Source organism: Lampris incognitus, chromosome 10 (genome assembly GCF_029633865.1).
Source record: "Lampris incognitus isolate fLamInc1 chromosome 10, fLamInc1.hap2, whole genome shotgun sequence".
NCBI classification, from domain to species: Eukaryota; Metazoa; Chordata; class Actinopteri; order Lampriformes; family Lampridae; genus Lampris; species Lampris incognitus.
Window position 1 is genome coordinate 13483825 of NC_079220.1, and position 24606 is coordinate 13508430.

The following is a 24606-nucleotide window of genomic DNA, read 5'->3' on the forward strand; positions in this document are numbered from 1 at the left end:
ATTGTATGCATTAGTGTATGTGATGTGTGCATCAGTGTGCATGTGATGGCGGAATGGAACTTGTTCTGTATGTGTGGAAATGACCATAAAAGGAACGAAAGAGAGTGGGTGTAGGTGTCTGTTTAATTTACGAGGATGTTTATGTGTAGTGTATGTCTGTGAGAGAGAGACAGAGAGAAAGATGTGCATCACAGTCCATTTAACTAACTATAGTAACTAAATAATAGATTGATTATATATCTAATATGCATAAACCATAAACAACAGTTATTTTCACACTTTAATATAATATATTCATGAACATGACGCACAAGCTTAGATGCTTGAATGCGCGTTGATCAGTACGGTACAGTCTATCTCTTTTTTTTGGGGGGGGGGGATTCCCCCCCTTTTTTTCTCCCCAATTGTATCCGGCCAATTACCCTACTCTTCCGAGCTGTCCCAGTCACTGCTCCACCCCCTCTGCCAATCCAGGGAGGGCTGCAGACTACCTCATGTCTCCTCCGATACATGTGGAGTCACCAGCCGCTTATTTTCACCCGACAGTGAGGAATTTCACCAGGGGGGATGTAGCGTGTGGGAGGGTCACGCTACCCCCCCCCAGTTCCCCCTCCCTCCCGAACAGGCACCCAGACCAACCAGAAGAGGCGCCAGTGCAGCAACCAGGACACACACCCACATCGAGCATCCCACCCGCAGACACAGCCAATTGTATCTGTAGGGACGTCCGACCAAGCCCGAGGTAACACGGGGATTCGAGCCAGCGCTCCCCGTGTTGGTAGGCAACTGCTACGCTACCCAGACTCCCAACAGTCTCTCTCAAAGGGCAGTTGTCTGTTCTTCCCCTCCTTATCTCGTGTCTTCCAGCTCACATCCCACCAAGACAATTTCTCCAATTACGTTGTAAAGAATTGCTACTCTCAGTGAGTCTCCCATACATTCCTCTGCTATCAATCAACAGTTAACAATGGGCCTTTATTTGTTCACATGGAGAAGACACTTTATAAGACTACCTTTGCTCTGTTGCACATGCACTTTAAGCATCTATATCTAAGCAATGTAAAATAAGGTTAACATGGTATCGGTGTCATACATGGTCAAAGATTAAAAGTAAGCAAACATCATATACAAATCCCTCTCAAATAGATACACATTACATTTTCTGTCCCATTAAAGAATAGAGACTGTGAGCTCCTGATGTTAAACATCTGATCTCAGAAACTCTGCCTTTTTTTTTCAATTAAGACTTAATGTGACTCAACTCAGTTTAGATTAAATTGCTCTCATATGTTCCATTTAAAACAGGAATGTTTATCTTGGTGTATTTACAGCAATAAACAGGAACCCCAGGATACCCACCACAGGTACTTCATGCTGGGGTGAATTAGAGCTAACAAATAACATCTTATTGTCTTACCTTTGTTGTACTGATGTAGGGTTTTCGTTTTTTTAGTCCCAAAGAGACGGCAAGTTCTTGTGCCAGCTCATTCACCTGATTGTCCTGTCCGGTGTTGCCCACAAAAAAAACAAAAAAACAAGACAGAATTGATGACCAAAAAAAAAATGAGGGCATTATGTTTCTCATGTCATGCAATTGCTTTTTAAAATTTTACACCTTAAAATGTGCCATTCGGCTCATTTCTGCCACAATAGCATGAAGTAACACAACCATATAATGCATATCTACAGCAATAAACTGGTTATTAAACTAAACAGCCCCCTAAAACCCCAAACTTCTTTCACTCCTTTACCAGACGTGTAATGAGCAAACACTCTGTTGTGCAGTTGTAGGCCTCTCTGTGCTGTCCGAGCTCCTTCAAACAAAGGGCCTTTCTGTACAGTGCCTTCGCACTTTCTTTAGACATTTCCAATGCACTGTCACAATCCTGCATGCCACACTCATACTGCCGCTAAGAAAAATGAAAGGTGGGAGAGGGAGAGAGAGAGAGAGAGAGAGAGAGAGAGAGGGAGCACCAACAAAAACAGTGTGGTGAGATGAGCTCAAATGACAGCCAATATACAGGCTAACAACAAAGCTGAATGCATTTGAAATGAGACCACGGTTTCAGGGTTTCATTTGCAATACACATTTCCTCAAGTGCAAAATCTCATTAACTTAAGAGATCCAGTGGGATCTTTTGCAGATCTAAATCCTAAGTTAACATAACATAACATTCTACTTTCATATGGGAATTAATCATGCTTATCATGTATTTCAGCCACAAAATGGCTTTTGAAGGCTTAAACAACTGCCTGACCCTTTAAATTGACTGACTCATGGCCACTGCTTGGCCATGAAGCAGGGATGAGTGCATGACGGTGTGCCCAATCTACATTTTTCCTCTAGTGACATATTTGCATTTGGTGCAATACATGAGGGACTGATTTTTCACTTTACGATGCCAATACTTCATTGGTATCAATAGCTGTGCAATGTTATCAACATTTTAAGAAGGACACGCCTCTGTCTGCCAACTGCCTCTCACCAGGTTGTAATAGGCAGTGGCCCGGCTGACGTACAGGCTCTCAAACAAAGCTTCAGGGATACGAATCTCCTCTGCTGTGGCGTATTGTGCAACATTCAGCCCTTCGCTGAAGTCTCTCACTGCTTGATCCCAATCGTTGTCTTTGAATGACGCGTTGCCCTCATCAAGAAGGTTGAGCACTAACTGGGTCAGAAAGTCCTTGGAAAAATGGAGAAGTTAGTAAAACAGAGAGCAAAAGTGTAATGTGACATAAGCCATGGTAGTATATCAACTGAGTTTACATTTTAAAAAAAAGTGTCACGGATAAATGATATAAAAAGACATGGTATGCTACTGGTAAAAGCAAGTACAGAGACTCAGTTTAGAAAAAGGAGATCGTAACCCAAGGGAGATTTCTAAAGTGTAAGTACTGCAACGAGATACTAAGTGACCCTAGTATGATTTTCACAAGATCACAAGTTGATGGCCTATGAATAAACAAACACACAAAAACAAACCAAAAGTCAAAGAGACAAGGCAGACAATGCAATATTGTATATGGATAAACAGCTGGTACCTGGTAGCCTTCAGGTTCTGGATAAGGTAGAGATGACCTGGCACACAGATAAATGAGAGTCAGCTCAGTTATCGAAACTGGGTTACTTACTCAAAAAGCAAAAAAAAAAAAAAAAGGTTTTCACATTTACAACAACGATCAAAAAAATACTCCATTCGCTCACTGTATGAATTCCAGAGCTTTGTCTATTTCCTCCCTGCGTTTCGTAGAGTCCATCTTAACGCGCCGTGGAAAGAGGGAAAGCTGATCAGTCGTATGCGGTTGTAGACAGTGACAGATGGTGATGACAGAGGAATTTCGGGAGACATATAGCAGAAAGAACACAAACACTCAAAAGACAACCGATACCGCGTAGTCAATGTCAACACACAGTGGGGGGAAAGGAGCATGCCTTGGTTTCTCGCCATCATGGCGCGACTCCGATTGCGGCACTTACCTTACTTATAAAGTGATTAAACTCGGAAAAGTCTGTGGAAGTGGACACTGCCCCGGGGGGAATAAACGTCGACACGAAAACCTTTTTTTACAGCGAATTACTAATGTTTATGCTGACACCATCCAGGAGGAAAACGCTGGTTTCTCACACGTCGCAACTTTTGACGCGCGATAAGGTTCAGTTTCGATTCCCTACTACAGTTGCCAAGTCTCGCGAGACAAACAAGTCACCGCAGCTTCCAATAAAAGAAACCCAGAATAAGTCCAACACAATTAAAGCCCGCTACGGCCTGAATGAAAATAGGCTCAGTAAATGAACCTGCAACATATTAAACTGAAACCAATCGGAGTTTGAAAAGCAAAAACGGAATTTATTTTACAAAACATAAATAAAAATAAAACGGCAATATGAGGGAGGGCAGGCACTACCCACTCTGATCCCTTGCGAGTAGAATATGATAGGAGAGATGGAAAAGGAGAAAAGGACAGGAGCAATAAGGGGGAGAGCGTCACATAACGTATCGCATAAAAATAGTGGCAAGACATATGGCTGGCTAGATGAAGTTCAGCTGTTTGAGTTTTGGTCGGGCTTTGCCACAGTAAACCCGATGTCTGTTAGACGGGTTGAAGAAAATAGCTTAGCATTCCTCTTGTGTTTGTCTATGTTAGCATGTTGCTTGAGGTCTGCTTGGTGAGCACGAATCTCCGCTTTACAGTACCTGCACACAACTTTACTTTCACCACCGACCACCGGACGTATCCAATCTTTTCAGTTCTTTTTCCTTCTCCCAATCTTTGTTGCATTTTTTTTCCACACTGGACCACTTTGTTGGCGGCATTGTTTGTGGAAATCAAGAGGATGCGGGCTCATTTCAACAAAATGGCGCAACTCGCGTAAACCAGGGTTCTTTCACAACATGAATTATGAAAGGACAACGTTGTATACGACCACCGCATGATCGTGATTATACTACAGTGTTGTTATACTAAATAACGGATGATCCGCTGTGGCGACCCCTAACGGGAGCAGCCGAAAGTAGTAGTAGTAGTAGTAGTAGTTGTTGTTATACTAAATAACACACACGGCTCTTGACCAATCAGATCTCTCCGAATTACAACGTGATTTTGCTCTAGCGAGGCAGGGGAGGGGGCTAGGAGCAGCTCCACGTGGGGATTTGTGGGTAGGCGAATTGTGAGCCTGTGAGAAGTGTCAGTCAGTACATTGGGGAAAATAACTACCATACATGTAAAAAAAAACCCGAAGTCGCTTGTCATATTTTCCTAACTAAAACCGTTAATCAATTAACGGTGCCCAAAAAAACACAACCCATGACCCGTGATTTTAAAAAAGAAGCCCAGAGTTGCGTATTTAAACGGACTTGGCAACCCTTTTCTCTATAAACGAAGTACTTTCTACGGCGCGTCTGTTCGTCCCTGCGTACCATATTTTAATTCACTTTTTTTTAAATTTAAAATCACGATATTTTTCCGCAGCCTGGTCGCCGACAGTTAACAGAATATTGGGTTGATTGTTAATGAAGACAAACATTTCGTCTTATTGAAATGGCACCATAGGCATGTGCCGGTGGGCGTGTTGAACTACAAGTCCCGTGGTCCTCCGCGGTGTTGTGTTCGGGTTTGAACGTCCGGACTGAGCGGGAGTACGACATTTGGAAATAGCCCGCTAGCGCAATAGGACTGTGGTGAGGGTGATATTACCGGGTAAGGACAAAAGCAGAGAATAGGAATGTTCTACATACTAAAAAGCATCAAAGACGTTTCCAGATTGGACTGTTTTAACGTTAGTTAGCGATCTTCTCTCAAATGAGTGAGTTGGAGTTACCAGGCGAGCCTCTTCACACGTGCGAGCTAGTTAACTTAGCCGCATTAGCACAGAGAGCTAGCTTACCTAACCGCCTAACCAGATTAAGTAGTAAAGCTTGCGTACTCGCTCAGACCAAAACCTTTTATTGACTGATTATCGTCACCGATTTTCGCCGATTTCCGTGTTTAGTAACATTGGCTTTAATTGGTCATTTGTTGTGTATCAACCTAGCAACAACCAACCGGTTAGCCCCTCTCAGGGATATCTTTCAATCTGATACGAGAAGCAATGCAGTATGAATGTTTTTAAAATATTGGGAGTATCTGTACTTTTAATGATGTTTGACTGTGGTGTGTTTTTGTTTATTTTGTATTATATATTATTGTAAATAAAGTTCCTTTTTCTGCTCTCCAACCGGTTAGCTAGCGTGAGCTGTTGACAGCCTTCAGTTGGAAACAGCGCAGTCAGCTATTTGGTCTGCCTTAGAAAGAAGTGGCTAAGCAGTTTTTCGGTAAATACTTTCATTCGTATTTAAACGTGATAGCCGGTTATGTGTTCGCTGTTTTTTTCTTACTGTTAGGTGTCCAAGGGATTAACTCATGTCAGTCTGACGTTAGATTTAAATTCAGTCATCTGCGTAGCAAGTGTAGAGGTCCTTTTCGACTAGTGGCCGAAGTGAAAGTTTACACCATGATGATCTGAATATAACAGACTGAAGGATGTTTTGATTTCTCAGGTGCCCCGATGGCGACAGATATTGTTTCACAGTTGGCCGATTCCCTGGCCAAGACTGGAGTGGAGGAAGGAGAACTGAGCTACAAGGGCCAAGGGAGAAAGCTAGACAATGCTGAGTCTGGTGAGTGTTGGCTGTTACAAACTTTGTATACTATACCTTCTCGTTATGACAATTATGCCGGAGGAGAGAAGAGATATAGCCGCATAATCAGTATAATTTTTTTGTATATTACTATTAGCAAGCTATGGCCAATACTTAAATGCATTTTGTCTCCTTACTTGTTTATGCTTTGTAGGGATGGGTATCGTTAGGATTTTATCGATACTACTACTCTTATCGGTACTGCTTATCGGTTCGGTACTTTATCGATACTCTTATCGGTTCTTTTTGATTATTATGCAAGAAAAAAAGACGCTTAATTAAGAACAGAATCGACATTGCTTTATTATTCTATTATATAACTTTATATAAATATAAACAAATATTATTTATTCAGCAGCAACAGCAGCAGCAATGTTTTAAATGCGTCTGAATTATAGACTTTATAATCAACATTCAACAACAACAAATAAGATAAAAAATAAAAGTAGATAAAGATAAAGAAATATATATATATTAAAAATACATTTTTACAGCAAAAGCCTAACGGAAGTTCAAACAAACAAGAACCTAGAACATTATCCTAACAGTTCTTCTGCAGAAAAATCAACATATCTGCCTTCTCCGGAAGGAGTCGTGATCTCTCCTGACTTATAGTGTCCCCGGCTATTAGCCTAGCTAACTCCGTATTTATGGCTTATATATTTGTAGCTAAACAATTAGCTAAGCAATTATATTTTATTTATTGGCCTATTCGTAATAATTCGTTATTAGCCTAGCTAACTCCGTATCTATGGCTCATACGGCTTACCTGCAGTGGACGTGGATGGAACACTACGAGCAAAGCAGTCGAAAACTCCGCATTTCCGCAGATTAATACCATGTTTCGACAAACGATGTTTCGACAGATTGCTTGTATTGCCACCCTTACTGGCAAATGATTTGTTGCACTTGTGGCAACGAGCGTTGTTGTCATCGACTTTTGAAAAATATACCCGAACATTTGAACGTTTAGTTCTCTCCGCCATGATGAGCCCTTGAGCAGAGCTGTCTGTGCGTGTGTGAGCGAGTGTGTGGAAAACAGCACAGCCCCGCCCCTCGCGCAGTAAGAGAGAGAGACAGAGAGATGGAGAAAACGGCAAACAAGATTATGTTCGCGACGTTTAAATTCCTCGAAAAACACAATTGCCACAATATAAATCTCACTCCATGATTTCTCGAGTACCTACCAGCTACCGATAGCAGAACCGAAAACGTAGGATCTTAAAAATGCTCCGGTTTTTACTAATTTAGAACCGGTTCCCGTTTAGAACCGGGTTTCGGGGGGCATCCCTAATGCTTTGTCTTTCCATTTATTTCTCTCTGTTATTGCTCTCTTGCTCTCCCACCCTGCTCCGTCTTTCCAGTTGAGGAGATTGTGAAAGAAATCCAAGACTTCCAAGGTTTACAGGCTCTGAGGTTGGAAGGAAATACCGTTGGGGTGGAAGCTGCGCAAGCCATTGCAAAGGCCCTCGAGACAAAGAGCGAGTTCAAGGTTTGGAGTATATTTCTGCTTAATGTTCTTGTGGCAATGAATGGCTTGATTATTTTGGTTTTGGGTCAAAATGTTACACACAGCCCTAATCCCTTCCACTACAAGTAGTAGGCTTTAAAACAATTCTTGTGAAATGTAATGGCTTACCCCATTAAATGACATAGATACATTTATACATTTCTATGCCAAACTGTGTTACATTAGCAGGTATGGATTTGAGGAACAGAAGTATAAACGGCAGTAATAGTTTGGTGGCACATTGAACTTTTTTTTTTTGGGTGGCACAGTGGATAGCGCAGTCGCCTCACAGCAAGAAGGTTCTGGGTTCGAGCCCCGGGGTAGGCCAACCTTGGTGGGTCATCCCAGGTCATCCTGTGTGTGGAGTTTGCATGTTCTTCCCGTGTCTGCGTGGGTTTCCTCCGGGGGCTCCGGTTTTCTCCCACAGTCCAAAGACATGTAAGTCAGGTGAATTGGCCGTACTAAATTGTCCCTAGGAATGAATGTGTGTGTGTGTGTGTGTGTGCGCGCGCACGCGTGTGTGTGGGCCCTGTGATGGCCTGGCGGCCTGTCCAGGGTGTCTCCCCGCCTGCCGCCCAGTGACTGCTGGAATAGGCTCCAGCATCCCCGTGACCCTGAGAGCAGGATAAGCGGTTATGGTGGATTAAACTTTTTTTTTTTTTTAATTGGATGTCTTCCCCAGTGTCTGCCAGCTGATGTCTCAACATTTCGTTTTTCTTTACTGTCTTTTTCAGTGCTGTTACTGGAGTGACATGTTCACTGGCCGCCTGCGCTCTGAGATCCCTCCTGCCCTGGTAAGACTTCCTCTTCTTGAAATAAGTATACAGATTTTATTGCTGTTGTGAGAAGAAAACCTTGTCACTTGAGTGATCTAAATTATCATTTAAAACACAGATACAGTGGTACTTGAAAGTTTGTGAACCCTTTAGAATTTTTTATATTTCTGCATAAATATGACCTAAAACATCATCAGATTTTCACACAAGTCCTAAAAGTAGATAAAGAGAACCCAATTAAACAAATGAGACAAAAATATTATACTTGGTCTTTTATTTATTGAGGAAAATTATCCAATATTATATATCCGTGAGTGGCAAAAGTATGTGAACCTTTGCTTTCAATATCTGGTGTGACCCCCCCACCCCCACCCCCCTCCTCCTTGTGCAGCAATAACTTCAACTAAACGTTTCTGGTAATTGTTGATCAGTCCTGCACATCGGCTTGGAGGAATTTTAGCCCATTCCTCCGTACAGAACGGCTTCAACTCTAGGATATTTGATGGGTTTCCTCACATGAACTGCTTGTTCCAGATCCTTCCACAACATTTAAATTGGATTAAAGTCAGGACTTTGACTTTGCCATTCCAAAACATTGATTTTATTCGTCTTTAACCATTCTTTGGTAGAGCAACTTGTGTGCTTAGGGTCATTGTCTTGCTGCATGACCCACATTCTCTTGAGATTCAGTTCACGGACACGTGTCCTGACATTTTCCTTAAGAATTCGCTGGTATAATTCAGAATTTGTTGTTCCATCAATGATGGCAATCCATCCTGGCCCAGATGCAGCAAAACAGGCTCAAACCGCGGTACTACCACCACCATGTTTCATAGATGGGATAAGGTTCTTATGCTGGATGCAGTGTTTTCCTTTCTCCAAACATAACGCTTCTAATTTAAACCAAAAAGTTCTATTTTGGTCGCATCCGTCCAAAAGATTTTTTTTCCAATAGCCTTCTGGCTATTGTGATCTTTAGCAAACTGCAGACGGGCAGCAATGTTCTTTTTGGAGAGCAGTGGCTTTCTCCTTGCAGCCCTGCCATGCACACCAATGTCGTTCAGTGTTCTCCTGATGGTGGACTCATGAACATTAACCATGTGAGAGATGCCTTTAGTTGCTTAGAGTTACCCTGGGTTCCTGTGTGACCTGGCCGACTATTACACGCCTTGCTCTTGGAGTGATCTTTGATGGTCGACCACTCCTGGGGAGGGTAACAATGGTCTTGAATTTCCTCAATTTATACACAATCTATCTGACTGTGGATTGGTGGAGTCTAAACTCTTAAGAGATGGTTTTGTGACCTTTTCCAGCCTGATGAGCATCAACAACGCTTTTTCTGAGGTCCTCAGAAATCTCCTTTGTTCTTGCCATGATGCACTTCCACAAATATGTGTTGTGAAGATCAGACTTTGATAGATCCCTGTTCTTTAAATAAAACGGGCACCCACTCACACCTGATTGTTATCCCATTGATTGAAAACCCCTGACTCTAATTTCACCTTCAAATTAACTGCTAATCCTAGAGGTTCACATACTTTTGCCACTCACAGATATGTAATATTGGATCATTTTCCTCAATAAATAAATGACCAAGTATAATATTTTTGTCTCATTTGTTTAATTGGGTTCTCCTTATCTACTTTTAGAACTTGTGTGAAAATCTGATGATGTTTTAGGTTATATTTATGCGGAAATATAGAAAATTCCAAAGGGTTCACAAACTTTCAAGCACCACCGTATATTATGATCTAGCAGTTGTGAGTTTTATGCTCCTCATGCTAGTGAAACCCCATTGTGACATTTTAGGAGATGTACACTACCGTTCAAAAGTTTGGGATCACCCAAACAATTTTGTGTTTTCCATGAAAAGTCACCCTTATTCACCACCATATGTTGTGAAATGAATAGAAAATAGAGTCAAGACATTGACAAGGTTAGAAATAATGATTTGTATTTGAAATAAGATTTTTTTTACATCAAACTTTGCTTTCGTCAAAGAATCCTCCATTTGCAGCAATTACAGCATTGCAGACCTTTGGCATTCTAGCTGTTAATTTGTTGAGGTAATCTGGAGAAATTGCACCCCACGCTTCCAGAAGCAGCTCCCACAAGTTGGATTGGTTGGATGGGCACTTCTTTGAGCAGATTGAGTTTCTGGAGCATCACATTTGTGGGGTCAATTAAACGCTCAAAATGGCCAGAAAAAGAGAACTTTCATCTGAAACTCGACAGTCTATTCTTGTTCTTAGAAATGAAGGCTATTCCATGCGAGAAGTTGCTAAGAAATTGAAGATTTCCTACACCGGTGTGTACTACTCCCTTCAGAGGACAGCACAAACAGGCTCTAACCAGAGTAGAAAAAGAAGTGGGAGGCCGCGTTGCACAACTGAGCAAGAAGATAAGTACATTAGAGTCTCTAGTTTGAGAAACAGACGCCTCACAGGTCCCCAACTGGCATCTTCATTAAATAGTACCTGTTAGAGCCTGTTTGTGCTGTCCTCTGAAGGGAGTAGTACACACCGGTGTAGGAAATCTTCAATTTCTTAGCAATTTCTCGCATGGAATAGCCTTCATTTCTAAGAACAAGAATAGACTGTCGAGTTTCAGATGAAAGTTCTCTTTTTCTGGCCATTTTGAGCGTTTAATTGACCCCACAAATGTGATGCTCCAGAAACTCAATCTGCTCAAAGAAGTGCCCATCCAACCAATCCAACTTGTGGGAGCTGCTTCTGGAAGCGTGGGGTGCAATTTCTCCAGATTACCTCAACAAATTAACAGCTAGAATGCCAAAGGTCTGCAATGCTGTAATTGCTGCAAATGGAGGATTCTTGGACGAAAGCAAAGTTTGATGTAAAAAAAATCTTATTTCAAATACAAATCATTATTTCTAACCTTGTCAATGTCTTGACTCTATTTTCTATTCATTTCACAACATATGGTGGTGAATAAGTGTGACTTTTCATGGAAAACACAAAATTGTTTGGGTGATCCCAAACTTTTGAACGGTAGTGTATGTATCAATTCACATGATTCCTAAAAAGGAAACTATTTGAACAACCAAAGGTTACACACTATGGCAATAGTTAAGGATACTTGTTTGAAGCATAAACCATAGGATTTCATTTAGATGCTAGGCAGTCAGACATCCATAAACCATAAGGGTACAGTCACACATGCGCAAAATTAACACTGGTGGATATTTGCCTTCCATTCACTTCCATTCAATGCGAGCAAAGGGATGAATCAAACACTCGCTTCCGATGGTGAAGGAAATTTGCATCTTCGCTTCGCGTGGAGTTCAACTTTGGTGAACTTTCACCGGCAAATCCGCAGCCTCAATCAATAGCAAAGAAGTGTGTGTGGTTGACCCCATTTGGCTGTAATTGGCTATAGTTTTCTTGGTGAGCCAGGATGGAGGAGACTTTGATTGTTGCTGTGTCTAACCAGCCAGCATTGTATGACATTGTCCATGAAAAATACAAACTGCCCCACAAAAGAGATGCTGCCTGGCTGGCAGTGAGTCGGTAGACAGGCATTGAATGTAAATAAATGGAAAATGTATTGATAACATCAATTCATATTTTGCGGTATACAAATATAACTTGTACACCAATGTTCTTCCTCTGTATTTGTCTATGAAACTATAACATGTACAAGTGAGACAATTAAGTGAAAACAATGTATCTATCTTTCTCTGGATTTAAGTGTACATTTTCCCATCGCAAACAACCGCTCATATGTGATCGACAACCATAACCACTCAAACAGACTACAAACCAACAAATTGATTTCCTTGTGCGTCATATCTTGCACTGCCCACATTCAGCACAACAAGATACGAATTTCACCTCAGCAGGCGATGGTCATTTGCCGGCATTCGCACGTGTGGCTGTAGCCTAAGTGGAATGTTTTGGGTTCTGAAAAATTCTTGCTTCTGTTTACATCGCTGCGCTTACATCACCTAGGCAAGTCCTCTGATACCCCTTTTCCACAACGCAGTTTGAGGGCTGGTTCAGAGCTGGTGCCTAATCTCAAACCAGTTTAGTGTTTCAACTGCCAAAGACCGGCTCTCAGTCAGGAAAACTGCTTCCAGAGCGGCACCAACTCTTTGCTGGGCTAAAAGAAAGAACCGCCTACGTCAGGGGCTGGGGCGGGAATATCATGACCAACAAGACTTACCCAGCAGCAACAGTCAGTTCTGCCGAATAATGCGTTTTATCAGTACATAGATTATTTGATTCACTTTGAAAGAGTGAATTTGACACCCCATATTTATTTATCTGCAAGTAAAAACCTAATTGTAGTATAACTATCTGAAATCCTTTATGTAAAAACACATCGACAAAGAATACCAAAGAGTTCGCTCTAAGAAATATTGAGAGATTAATCAAGGCAACCTTGTAAATTTCAGACCAATCACCCCACAAGGCAGATCACACGTTCCATTAATTTTATAATGGACATTTGTGTTATGATCTCTAAACAGGGAAATAAAAGCCTCTTGTCTACGAGACCAGTCTCTTGAGAGAGTTCCAGCCAGCTCACAGCGGCGTCTGTGAGCGTGACTGGCCGGCTGGTCACCAGTCTGTGGCGCTTCTCAACTCTGAAAATGGAGCAAATTTTCGATCCACCATCAATTTTCATAAAACTGCCAGTATTTGAAATCTACACAGTTGATTTCTCACCTCAAAAATTCTCAGACATAAATTTAATGATGAAATGGCATACGTAAATTGTAAAATATGCAAAACCTACAGCTGATTTCTCGTCTCATCTTCCTGGGAAAGCAGAGATGTATACAGTGACTTGGCTCTCTAGCCAGCTGTAGCCCATGGAAATGCAAATAAGTTCTTAGAAGGTTTGCAAGTTTAACCAAATGCGAACCGTCACTAGAACCAGCCCAGAGCTAGAACTAGGTTTGCGTTGGTGGAAAGGGGTATGAATGAATCTTTTCAAATCTGGTCCTGCTGAGAATTGTTTAAAGGGGGGCTGCACCTTTTGTGAGCAGACGGTAAAGATGGCAAAATATCTGTAATCTCCATGCACCCCATTGGCATGGAGTGTCGGTAAAACAATGTGTATGAAACTGCTGGGGATTTACACGTTTGGCTACAGTACAGTTTTCGGCAAGTCCACTTTCATTGCAACTATACTTTTGCCTTCTATCCTGCTCTTGTCTTGCCCTTTAATTTTTCTGTTTTTCGCTTTTGTGTTGAAGAATTCCCTGGGTGATGCTGTGATGACAGCAGGTGCCAGGCTAACTGTTTTGGACCTCAGTGACAATGCCTTTGGGCCGGATGGGGTGAAGGGCATCGAGAAGCTACTGAAAAGCTCTGCTTGCTACACACTACAGGAACTGAAGCTCAACAACTGTGGCATGGGCATCGGAGGGGGCAAGGTGATGTTTATATCTGTGTGTCATAAATTCTGTTTTAGGGTGGCAGACGTCTAGGGCTTGGTAACATTTGGATGTTTTTTTAATCCATAACAGGTCTACGTATCAAATTTATAGTTCTTACCAATTCTTGCTTCCAACTATAATCATTATTTTTGAGGGACCAAAATGTCTCAAAAGCAAAACCCATCTTAATATAGTATTTAGGGTTTGGGACCTTGATCATCACCCTGCAGTATTACAGAATTCTAATTTTACTATGGGGGCACAGTGGCGCAGTGGTTACCACGGTCGCCTCACAGCAAGAAGGTCGTGGGTTCGAGCCCCGGGGTAGTCCAACCTTGGTGGGTTCGAGCCCCGGGGGTAGTCCAACCTTGATGGGTCATCCCGGGTTGTCCTCTGTGTGGAGTTTGCATGTTCTCCCCGTGTCTGCGTGGGTTTCCTCCGGGGGCTCCGTTTCCTCCCACAGTCCAAAGACATGTAAGTCAGGTGAATTGGCCATACTAAATTGTCCCTAGGAAATTAATGTGTGTGTGTATGTGTGTGGGCCCTGTGATGGCCTGGCGGCCTGTCCAGGGTGTCTCCCCGCCTGCTGCCCAATGACTGCTGGACTAGGCTGTATCCCCGTGACCCTGAGAGGATAAGTGGTTCCGATAGTGGATGGATGGATAATTTTACTATATTAGAGATACCATCCATAGGGCGTCCAGGTAGTGTAGCCGTCTATTACGTTGCCTACCAACACAGGGGCCGCCAGTTCGAATCCCCATGTTACCTCTGGCTTGGTCGGGTGTCCCTACAGACACAATTGGCGGTGTCTGCGGCGGGAAGCCGGATGTGGGTATGTATCCTGGTCACTGCACGAGCACTTCCTCTGGTTGGTTGGGGCGCCTGTTCGACGGAGAGTGGAAACTGGGAGGAATAGCGTGATCCTCCCACGCGCTATATCCCCCCTGGTGAAATTCCTCACTGTCAGGTGAAAAGAAGCGGCTGGCGACTCCACATGTATTGGAGGAGGCCTGTGGTAGTCTGCAGCCCTCCCCTGGATCGGCAGAGGGGGTGGAGCAGCGACCGGGACCGCTCGGAAGAGTGGGGTAATTGGCTGGATACAATTAGTCCATGGGCCAGCGTAATGGGTAATATTGTCTTTGGTATCATTTTAAAGGGGAACTTCTTAGCTTTCATTCAAGCCCTGTTGTGGATATTTCTCACAAATATAGAGGTCACTTGAGCTCTTCAACCCGTCAATAACACACATCTTTCTGCAATTTTCGCCTAAACTATATACTTTCTTTTAGCCCTGTGGCATCTAGGAATATCAGGGACAAAAAACACAAAAACTGGAATACTCACAGGACTGTAAAGATTCAGGAAATGTATAATATACCCATACTATTTCATTGTGTGAGGTGATTGTGAGCCTTAAATGAGAACTAGACCAAAGCCAGTTAGGTCACAAACTGGTCTCTATACATTTGTTTAAATTCACAATCAAAATACATGATAAAAAGGAATACCATAGTGAGGTAATGAACTATTTTAATATTTTAAACAACATTGACATTTACATATACTTAGTCAATGATACATGTAATCCCATATCATTAGTGGGTATATGTAATGGTAATGGGTAGGGTAATGGGTATATGTGAATATGGTTACATTATTGTTATCAAGCTCTGGGTAACCAAGTCCAGAATCAACATCCTGTGCATCAATAGACTACTACCACAGTAATACCATCAGAATCATCACACTGTCATTCATCAAACTGCTCGTTTCTCTCATCATCTGACTCCCCAAGTTCAAAGTCCAGTTCTGGACCATCCTGCTGTTTTTGGTTACTGCAGGTCTGTAACCTGCACATGTCTGTGCATGGAAGTCCATTTGACAGGCACATGCAGCTTGGCATTTTGCATGAATGCACACACTTGCATGTTAGCATTTCCAAGACCACATCTGGTGCAGGTGGGGAGCGCATCCAGTAAATGGCCAGCTTGCCTTCATCGTCTGTCCATCCATACTCAGTAGGGCTTGACACCACAGGGTTAGCCTGCAGACAGCACTTCCTTATTGCTGCCTGATAGTTGGCTCGTTGAACATGCATAAAGAGACAGTCTCTACATGGTGGCAGCTGGCTGGACTCAACCTCTCCCCTTTTGGTGCAGAAGAGCTGGTAACGCAGTTTGTTCACCTCAGCAGTGCTGCTATTAGCAACATACATCCGACAGGTGAACTGCTCAATTTTCTGGAACAGCTCATCACTCACATTCCATGTCTGTCCCAGTTGACTAAAAGTCTCTTGGCAGGAAGTGTGCTTTCCCACTATCTTCAGGGCATTCAGCTTCCCTCGACCAGCGAATGCACTGACAGTGTCGCAGCCTGTGAAGGCATGTAAGCCAATTAGGCTGTCACAGATGCTGTCTCCAAGTGAACTTGCCAGTTTGGTGATGTCGACAAACCGTGTGCGGTTCTGAGTCCCACACTTCTGGTAGATGGGACAGGTGATGTCCTTCTGGAAGCCAAGACAAAGCACCATGACATCAGTGTCCTCAGCTGTGATGATAACTGACTTTGAGCCTGCATTTGCTGCATGCAATGCATGCAGGAGCAGACGGGTGTCAGCTTCTTCATGTGTGGAGTGCAGTTCTGCTGCTTCCTCACACCCATCTTCTGTCAACTTGTAGCAGGTTTCCTCACAGGTCATGTACAACACCTTGCCATGCAGCATAGCTCTGTATCGTGGGAGTTTCCACTCTTCCACCAGAAACTTGATGAGACTGGTCTTGTTGGAGGAACTGCACAGAAATTTTCTCCACTGCTGGACGTGGTGTCCCCCTGCAAGATTCTTGTACTGGAGAGTGATGTCTCCACCCCGGTTCAGTCATTCAGAATCTTTGATCGAAGTCTGGTGATAGACATCAAAAACAACATCAATCCTCCCACTCTGTGCTCCCTCATGGAGGACCTGGGTCAAGGCTGACTCTGCCACCTGTGCAAAGGTTTTGTTGTTGCCATTCATTTTTTGGACCAGGCTCATCCCATCAATGATGGAAGTAGATGGGATTGGGATGTCTTCTGCAGGAGATACATTCTTTTCAAGCTCTCTGGCAAGTGCAGCCTTGTTTGTTTTTCGTAAGGACCCATCAGCATTTGCCAGTGCCCATGGTAGTGGGCCCAATGGGTAGGCAAGGACATCCTTCAGATTCACCTTCCTGCTTTCAGCCACCAGGATCATGTGACTGAAAAGGTTTCTATCTGCCTTCAGAACCACATCCTGTGCTTTCTTTCCATGAGCTTGTTTTGTGCTGACATTGGAGAATGTTTTCAGACTTTGCTTGGTCATCTTGTCGTGGAATTTCACAGGTGGTGGGTCTGCATCTAACCTTGTTTAATGGAATGCTTGGTAGGCCTCTTCTCCTTTCTCAAGAGCTCTCAAGAGATCTATGGTCACATCAGGTGGAGCCATGTTGCCAGTGGAGAGGCTAACCAAATCAATCTCATCAGGGGACATAGGATTGAGCCAGTTATTCTCCATAAGGTCCATGAGAGACTGGACATCTGCTTCATCTCTCTTGATCCTTGGACTCTGTAGATCTGGATGAGACCATTTGCACCTGCCTTGACCTGTCAGGTCTCTCAGCTGTCTGAGGTACATGCTTCTATACTCAGCTGTGAGATAATATTTGGTCACAGCTCCTGGCTTCAAGCTGAATCCCTTTGTCCCTCCAGCTGTTTGGGTGTCTTTGTTCACCGTTTCTTCTATAGCTTGGTCAACAGGGATTCGGCCAAAGGGATTGGTGGAGCCCAGTTGGACTGAGAAGCCTCCTTCCATGAATTCTGTGTACACATCTGGGTGTGTGATGGGCAGCTCAGACATCTGGGCGTAGTAGTAGGGGAGGTAGCGTGCATAATTCATCCTGTCATAAGCAAAGCACCATGGGGTCATTGCTCGAATGCTAGCCAAGTGAAGCATCCAGTCTCCCTCTCTGGATGCTCGGATGAGCCCCAACAAGATTTCAACCATGTCCAAATAGGACATCCAGAAGTTCGAGAGGCTGCCGTTTCCACCTCTAAGGAACTCACGGTAGACTTCAAATAGATCCATGATGCGTGTACAAGAGCTGTTCTCGAGGACCTCCTTCAAAGCATGTTGTGAGACTTCTTTCCCAAGGCTGTCAATGGTCTTCAGTGTCTCATTCAGGTGAACCATGTCATTCCTGTGAGTTTCTTCCAACCAGGACAGGAAACCATTCAAGGTCAGTCGCATGAGAGCCTCATACAGGAGCTTGTGTAGTCACACTGCCCTGTTGTACTTGCGGCCATCCATAACACCAGCAATTGAGCCTTCTGCAATCATGCCAGACTCAATGCAGAGGTCTTTGAGTCCAGCATCTTGGAAACGCTTTCCTATTATTGCCAGCAGTGTGCAGATGGTGTGGAATACCCCAAGCCTAACGATGATATCATGGAACTTGTCATGGTGTTTCCATGTGATCTCAACAGCCTTCGCATACAGGGCTTGGTCAAAGACACAGACAATCTTCCTCAGGCCTAAGCACTGCATGATGCTCAGTGACTGGTTAAGCACCTCGTTGACAGTAGACATTTGTGTCGCTGGAGCATTGATGGTAGGCAGATAGCCTATATTGTCGGGGATGACCGTCATCTCTCCTCGAGTCAGGATGTTGAAGCCTGTCCAGCTGCTGACTGACTGTTCTTGTTGTGACATGCGTGCTAGGACCCAAAGAAGGTTTTTCTCTCTGGCAAGCTTAGTATTGGCTGCAGTATCGGCATCTGACTTTTTGCTTTGTGGTGGCCCTACCCGTTGTCCAGCATTGTAAGTTGGTAACATTGGTGGGGGTCCATCAATGCTTCTCTTCTTTGTTTTGGGAACAGTGGGCATGGGTTGGACAGGAAGTGGGTTGACTGGCTTTGCTTGCACAGCAATCCCATTGACTCTGTGAGATGTTCCCTCACCACTGACAGTTTCTTCAAGACGGTCGATATTGTCCCAGGCTAAAGTTGTGAATATGCCAGGATGGATGTTAGCTGGAAGGGCAATGCCACTCCCTGATGATGAGAGTTTCTGGAGACACAGGGCAGTGTTGATCTCTTCCATCTGTGAATAGGACACACTGTGACCAAGTCGGTTGAGGATGTTTATCAACTCTACATTTCCTGTCAACGATTTGACACTGAATGGCAGAACAATGTGCTTGGAAGGCTTGGTATTTCCACATGTCACTGCATATACTATGTCATGGCCAAATGACTGCAGAAGGCACTGCACTCTCTGGGATGCATGATCAGGATCATTTGAGCCTGTGAGTAGAGAGTACAGGAAGATAATGAGCGACTCTGGAATGGTAGGACATTCTGCTTCTGGTTTGACTTCAGGCGGCCAGGTTTGAGGAACATCTTGACTTTTAATGTCTGCTCTCAATTTGATAGCTGCTTTGGCTATAACATCTTGTGCACTGACACTTTTCAGGGTCTGCAGCTCCCTTTTGAGAGACTGATTTTCTTTGGCAAGTTCCCTCATGGACAAGTTATCGGGATAGAGGAGGAATTTTCCTTTCTCATCAGGGAATATCTGCAAGGCTCCAGCAAACTCACTCTCCAGGTTTCGCCTTATGTGCTTCTTGGTTGATTCCTTGACTTGGGCAATGCCTTGGGAGTTCATTGAAGCTACCAGTCTAGAAGAGAGATCAGTCATTGTCATCACGTGAGGATTGCCAAAAAGCTCCATCCTGATGAAGAGGAACAGCTCATTGTATGCCTTATTCACAGCAGCTTCATACTGGGCTGCAGCATCATCATCTTCATTGCTGGCAACCTCTCCTTTGGAAACCTCTTCTTTGGTGTAAAGTCTATAGCATGACCTGTGGTAGTGCCCTTCAGCTGCTACAAGGTCTCTACTCACAATGGCAAGGATTCTGCTGTCCCTTTTCTTTGTGGCTGCACTCCTGATCTTTGCATCAGCTCGCAGTTCTCGACACTGCACCAGTACTTCTCTCGTATTCTGTCTCTTGGAATATTTGCTGTTTTTCTGACAAAATATGCACTCTGCATCATAAGTCCTAGATGTACTTGGAGCATGTCGAGCTACTCTCTTAGATTGTTTCTCTTCAGCAGAGACACAACTTTTCTTTTCTTTTGCAAGGAGGCCATCAAGAATTTGCTTCATAGTGAAGATACTGCGACACTTTCTGTGGTAGTAGATTGCTGGAATCTGTCCCTCAGGAATGTCTTTTGCCAGTTTCAAAACTGGTGCATGATTTCGTATCTGAGCTGCCCTGAGCAGAGTTCTCCATGAGTCGACACTTTGTAGTGAAACCAGCTTATCTGTATCATCAGAACAGTGGATAATGCACTCCACCCGTGGGCGCTTTGGTATTGGGTAAAAACTTGCTTGTTCACCAGTGGCCATATTCAGTCAGTTTTCACCTGCGACATACAAACAAATACATGTAACTTAGGTGTATGAACACTACTAAAACAAAGTTTACTTTGCTTCACCAGCGTCATATTACCATTATTTATCTTACATAGCCACAAATAGATACATTACCTAGTTGCTATGCAACAGCTGTATTTTGTCCACATGAGGCCGCTAAAATCAACACAAGATGAAAGTTCCTCGTAGCCACTTTAACTAATCATATTAACATATACATTAAAAGAACATGCTAACATTATGGGAAATTAGCTTACAATCTTCTCCAGAGTGAGACAAGAAGATAGATACCAGTTTCCTCTATATGTGTTTAGTAGAAAGCTATCTGGCTGCACGTTAGCCTAGCTTAGCACAATGAATGGAAGTACACAGTACTGATTATCCTTGGTTGTTGGCCAACTAAGAACTGTCCCAGAGTTTAAGCTAGGCTAATCAGTACCAGGGGTGTTGAAATGCTATATTTGTAAAAATCTGGGCAAATACACAATCGTGAGAGGCACAGAAACAGGTTTCCTGAAAGAAAAATGAAATAGCTGCTCATTTGGAAAGGTTATCATGTATTATTTTACTTCTGTTAGTGTACCAAATAAAATGGCACCAGTGAAGTTGTGTCACCTTGGGTGATATCGATATCTGGTCTGTCCCATGGACTAACTGGCTTCGGTCTAGTTAGTTTCTTAGTAATAATGCCCTTCTAATTTAAGGTTCACAATCCCCTCACACAATGAAATAGTATGGGTATATTATACATTTCCTGAATCTTTACAGTCCTGTGAGTATTCCAGTTTTTGTGTTTTGTGTCCCTGATATTCCTAGATGCCACAGGGCTAAAAGAAAGTATATAGTTTAGGCGAAAATTGCAGAAAGATGTGTGTTATTGACGGGTTGAAGAGCTCAAGTGACCTCTATATTTGTGAGAAATATCCACAACAGGGCTTGAATGAAAGCTAAGAAGGTCCCCTTTAAAATGATACCAAAGACAATATTATAGAACATTGAAAAATGTCCTGACCATGAGGCTAAACCAGGATATGCACCAGCGTCTAAAATGCAATTTAGTTTAGCGGGGGGTTAACTTCATGAGCTGATAACTGTGATACAGCTGCCACTCAGGAATGGTTATCATACCAAAATATCATCTACAGACATGGATCCTTTCAAAAATTATAAGTAAGTTTTGCCACCTTGAGTGTACCGAAATAGGAAATTTTGGGCTCTGGCCCATGGACTAAATTGGGGAGAAAGAGCGGGGGGGAGGGGGTCTTAAAAAAAAAAAAAATACCAACCACATACACAGTCAATTTCATTTTTGTAATTGATAATCAGGATATCTATCATATGTTTTATATATTGCAATGAGTTTCTTCTATGTGTGTGTGTGTGTGTGTGTGTGTGTGTGTATATGTATGTATATATATATATATACACACACACACACACACACACACATATATACACACACACACATATGTGTATATATAGTTAGAAACTCATTGCAATATTGTGCGCATCATCCACCGAATTATTTTCTCTGATTTAGGCACCCGGCTCTCATCACATATGACTGCTATTTTTCAGTGGGATGTATGTAAGCATGATGATATGGTAACATATTACACCATGTTTGAGGTACCAGTTTTGTGGCTATCATATATATACAGTGCTTAGCAGCTGTTGCATCGTACGTACCCAGCACTTGACAGGTCAAGGTTAAGTATTTCACTAAATCGCTCCCACACGGGACTTTTCTGCCCTTTTTTGTTTTTAATTCTTCTTTTTTAATTTTCTCTCGGTTCTTTTTTGCCTTCATTACTGCTTAAGACAAATGGAGGCCACAGTCGGCACAATGAGTCTAGTCTGTTAATTTGTGCCTGATGAAAACGCTTCATTTTTCATCAGGCACAAATGTGTCCACATTTTAGAGAATGTAATTAATATTTTCCTCATTAATGATGTATTATTCCACCCACCCTCAACATATCCGCTATTACTCAGAATGTTAATTTTTTTATGACTCGGCCTTCCCAGTCCGTGGATTAACCGCAGTGCCTGCGGATATAACTGCGATTCACACATCACCAGCTGAGACGCAGACAAACGCATCACCGTGTCATTTGTCCAAACGGCAAAATCGGAGTAAATTATGTTCTATCAGACAGGCATCTCTTGTAGATTAGTCATGGAAAATGAGAATAGTACAAATTTGCCTTTTGTATCAAGCACCAAAAAGTTGTATTTTGAGGTGTTTGAGTTAATTTATCTTACTTTACATCGCATGTCTTGCAATGTGACTATTGCGCATGTGCACATCGCAATGATGATGCTGAAACGATATCTTGCGCAGCCCTACCTACCTAAATGAAAGCAATTCAACTTTTGAAAATGAATGCAACCCCTTCACAACACATATTGTCACTGCTGAGTGACATTTATTCCCTCTCTGTGCTTGTCAGTCCCTTTAATGCAATGGTGAATTTTTTCCCACCAGTGAAGGAATTGAGAGAAGAGTGATATGGCTCTATGAATTCGTTTTTGTCTCATTATTCCAGTCAATGTTCGTGGGTTTGCTATTTTCTTAAATACACTAGCAATAGAATATCAAAAAAAAAAAACATTTGTTTGTGTATAAATCTTCTGGAAGTGACTTGAAATATAATTCCCATTTCCTGTTCAAATAACGTCGTTCTGTGTTTATCTTAAGTTATAATCCCTGTTCTCTTGACAGATCCTGGCTGCAGCATTGACAGAATGCCATAAAAGGTCCAGTGCTCAAGGTGCCCCCCTCAGCCTGAGGGTGTTTGTTGCAGGAAGAAATCGTCTGGAGAATGAGGGAGCCACAGCCTTGGCTCAGGCCTTCCAGGTACGCTGTACTAACTATCCACTGGGCTTTATACATTTTATATCTAGGCTTTTCTATGGCTGTGAGTAAATAGTGGAAACAATGCACTGTCAAAGGCGGCAAAAGGTTGAATTTTCTCATACAATTTACTTTTTTGTGTACCAAAGCTGTGATTGTGCAACCAGTTTTTCAATACAACGATAACCTAAAAAGCAGAGGTTTTGCAGGTGACATTTACCACTAACCTTAACATGAGACGAATGTTGTCTGTTCACTCAGTGCCATCTATTTTCTGCACAAAACGGCTATCACAATCCCAGTAAAAAAGCTACTACTACTTTCGGCTGCTTCTGTTAAAGGTTACCATAGCTGGATCATCCGTTTCCATTTCTTCCTGTCCTCTGCATCTTCCTCTGTCACACCAGCCACCTGCATGTCCTCCCTCACCACATCCATAAACCTCTCTTTGGCCTTTCTCCTTTCCTCTTCCCTGGCAGCCCCATATTCAGCAACCTTCTCCCAATATACCCAGCACCTCTCCTCCACACATGTCCAAGCCATCTCAATCTTGTCTCTCTTGCTTTGTCTCCAAACCGTCCAACCTGCGCTGTCCCTCTAATATAATCGCTCGTAATCCTGTCATTCGTCACTCCCAATGAAAATCTTAGCATCTTCAACTTTGCCGTCTCCAGCTCCGCCTCCTGTCTTTTCGTCAGTGCCACTGTCTCCAAACCATATAACATAGCTGGTCTCAAAACCATTTTTTAAACCTTCCCTTTAACTCTTGCTGGTAACCTTCTGTCGGAAATCACTCCTGACACTCTTCTCCACCCACTCCACCCTGCCTGCACTCTCTTCTTCACCTCTCCTGCACTCCCCGTTACTTTGGACAGGTGACCCCAAGTAATTAAACTCATCCACCTTCTTCACCTCTACTCCTTCCATCCTCACCATTCCACTGTCCTCCATCTCATCCACGCATAGGTATTCTGTCTTGCTCCTACTGACTTTCATTCCTCTTCTCTCCAGTGCATACCTCCACCTCTCCAGGCTCTCCTCAACCTGCACCCTACTCTCGCTGCAGGTCACAATGTCATCCACAAACATAGTCTGCCTATTCTCGTCCGTCAACCTATCCATCACCATTGCAAACAAGAAAGGGCTCAGCCGATCCTTGATGTAATCCCACCTCCACCTTGAACCCATCTGTCATTCCTACCGCACACCTCACCACTGCCCTCATACATATCCTGCACCACTCCTACATACTTCTCTGCAACTCCTGACTTCCTCATACAATATCACACCTCCTCTCTTGGCACCCTGTCATATGCTTTCTCGAAATCCACAAAAACACAATGTAACGCCTTTTGGCCTTCTCTATACTTCTCAATCAACATTCTCAAAGCAAACATCGCATCTGTAGTGCTCTTTCGTGGCATGA

At 43.1% G+C, this 24606-nt stretch overlaps 2 protein-coding genes across 3 annotated transcripts in view; one reads left to right on the forward strand and one right to left on the reverse strand.

Moving 5' to 3' along the window:
* The window catches only part of LOC130119267 (zinc finger CCCH domain-containing protein 7B-like), a 51274-nt gene extending 47632 nt beyond the window's left edge, over nt 1-3642 (reverse strand). Inside the window, exons 1-6 of the mRNA XM_056287719.1 lie at nt 3479-3642; nt 3206-3285; nt 3043-3079; nt 2487-2684; nt 1752-1910; nt 1418-1501 (exon numbers count right to left, since the gene is read on the reverse strand). Of these exons, the coding sequence (XP_056143694.1) occupies nt 1418-1501; nt 1752-1910; nt 2487-2684; nt 3043-3079; nt 3206-3258 (531 nt within the window). The 5' untranslated portion in view covers nt 3259-3285; nt 3479-3642. The remainder of the gene's footprint in view (nt 1-1417; nt 1502-1751; nt 1911-2486; nt 2685-3042; nt 3080-3205; nt 3286-3478) is intronic.
* A 1488-nt stretch (nt 3643-5130) lies between these two features.
* The window catches only part of rangap1a (RAN GTPase activating protein 1a), a 34219-nt gene continuing 14743 nt past the window's right edge, over nt 5131-24606 (forward strand). For both annotated transcript variants that reach the window (XM_056288032.1, XM_056288031.1), the window contains exons 1-6: nt 5131-5199; nt 6039-6158; nt 7544-7671; nt 8424-8483; nt 13687-13866; nt 23049-23183. In XM_056288032.1, coding sequence (XP_056144007.1) covers nt 6047-6158; nt 7544-7671; nt 8424-8483; nt 13687-13866; nt 23049-23183 — 615 coding nt within the window. In that variant the 5' untranslated portion in view covers nt 5131-5199; nt 6039-6046. The remainder of the gene's footprint in view (nt 5200-6038; nt 6159-7543; nt 7672-8423; nt 8484-13686; nt 13867-23048; nt 23184-24606) is intronic.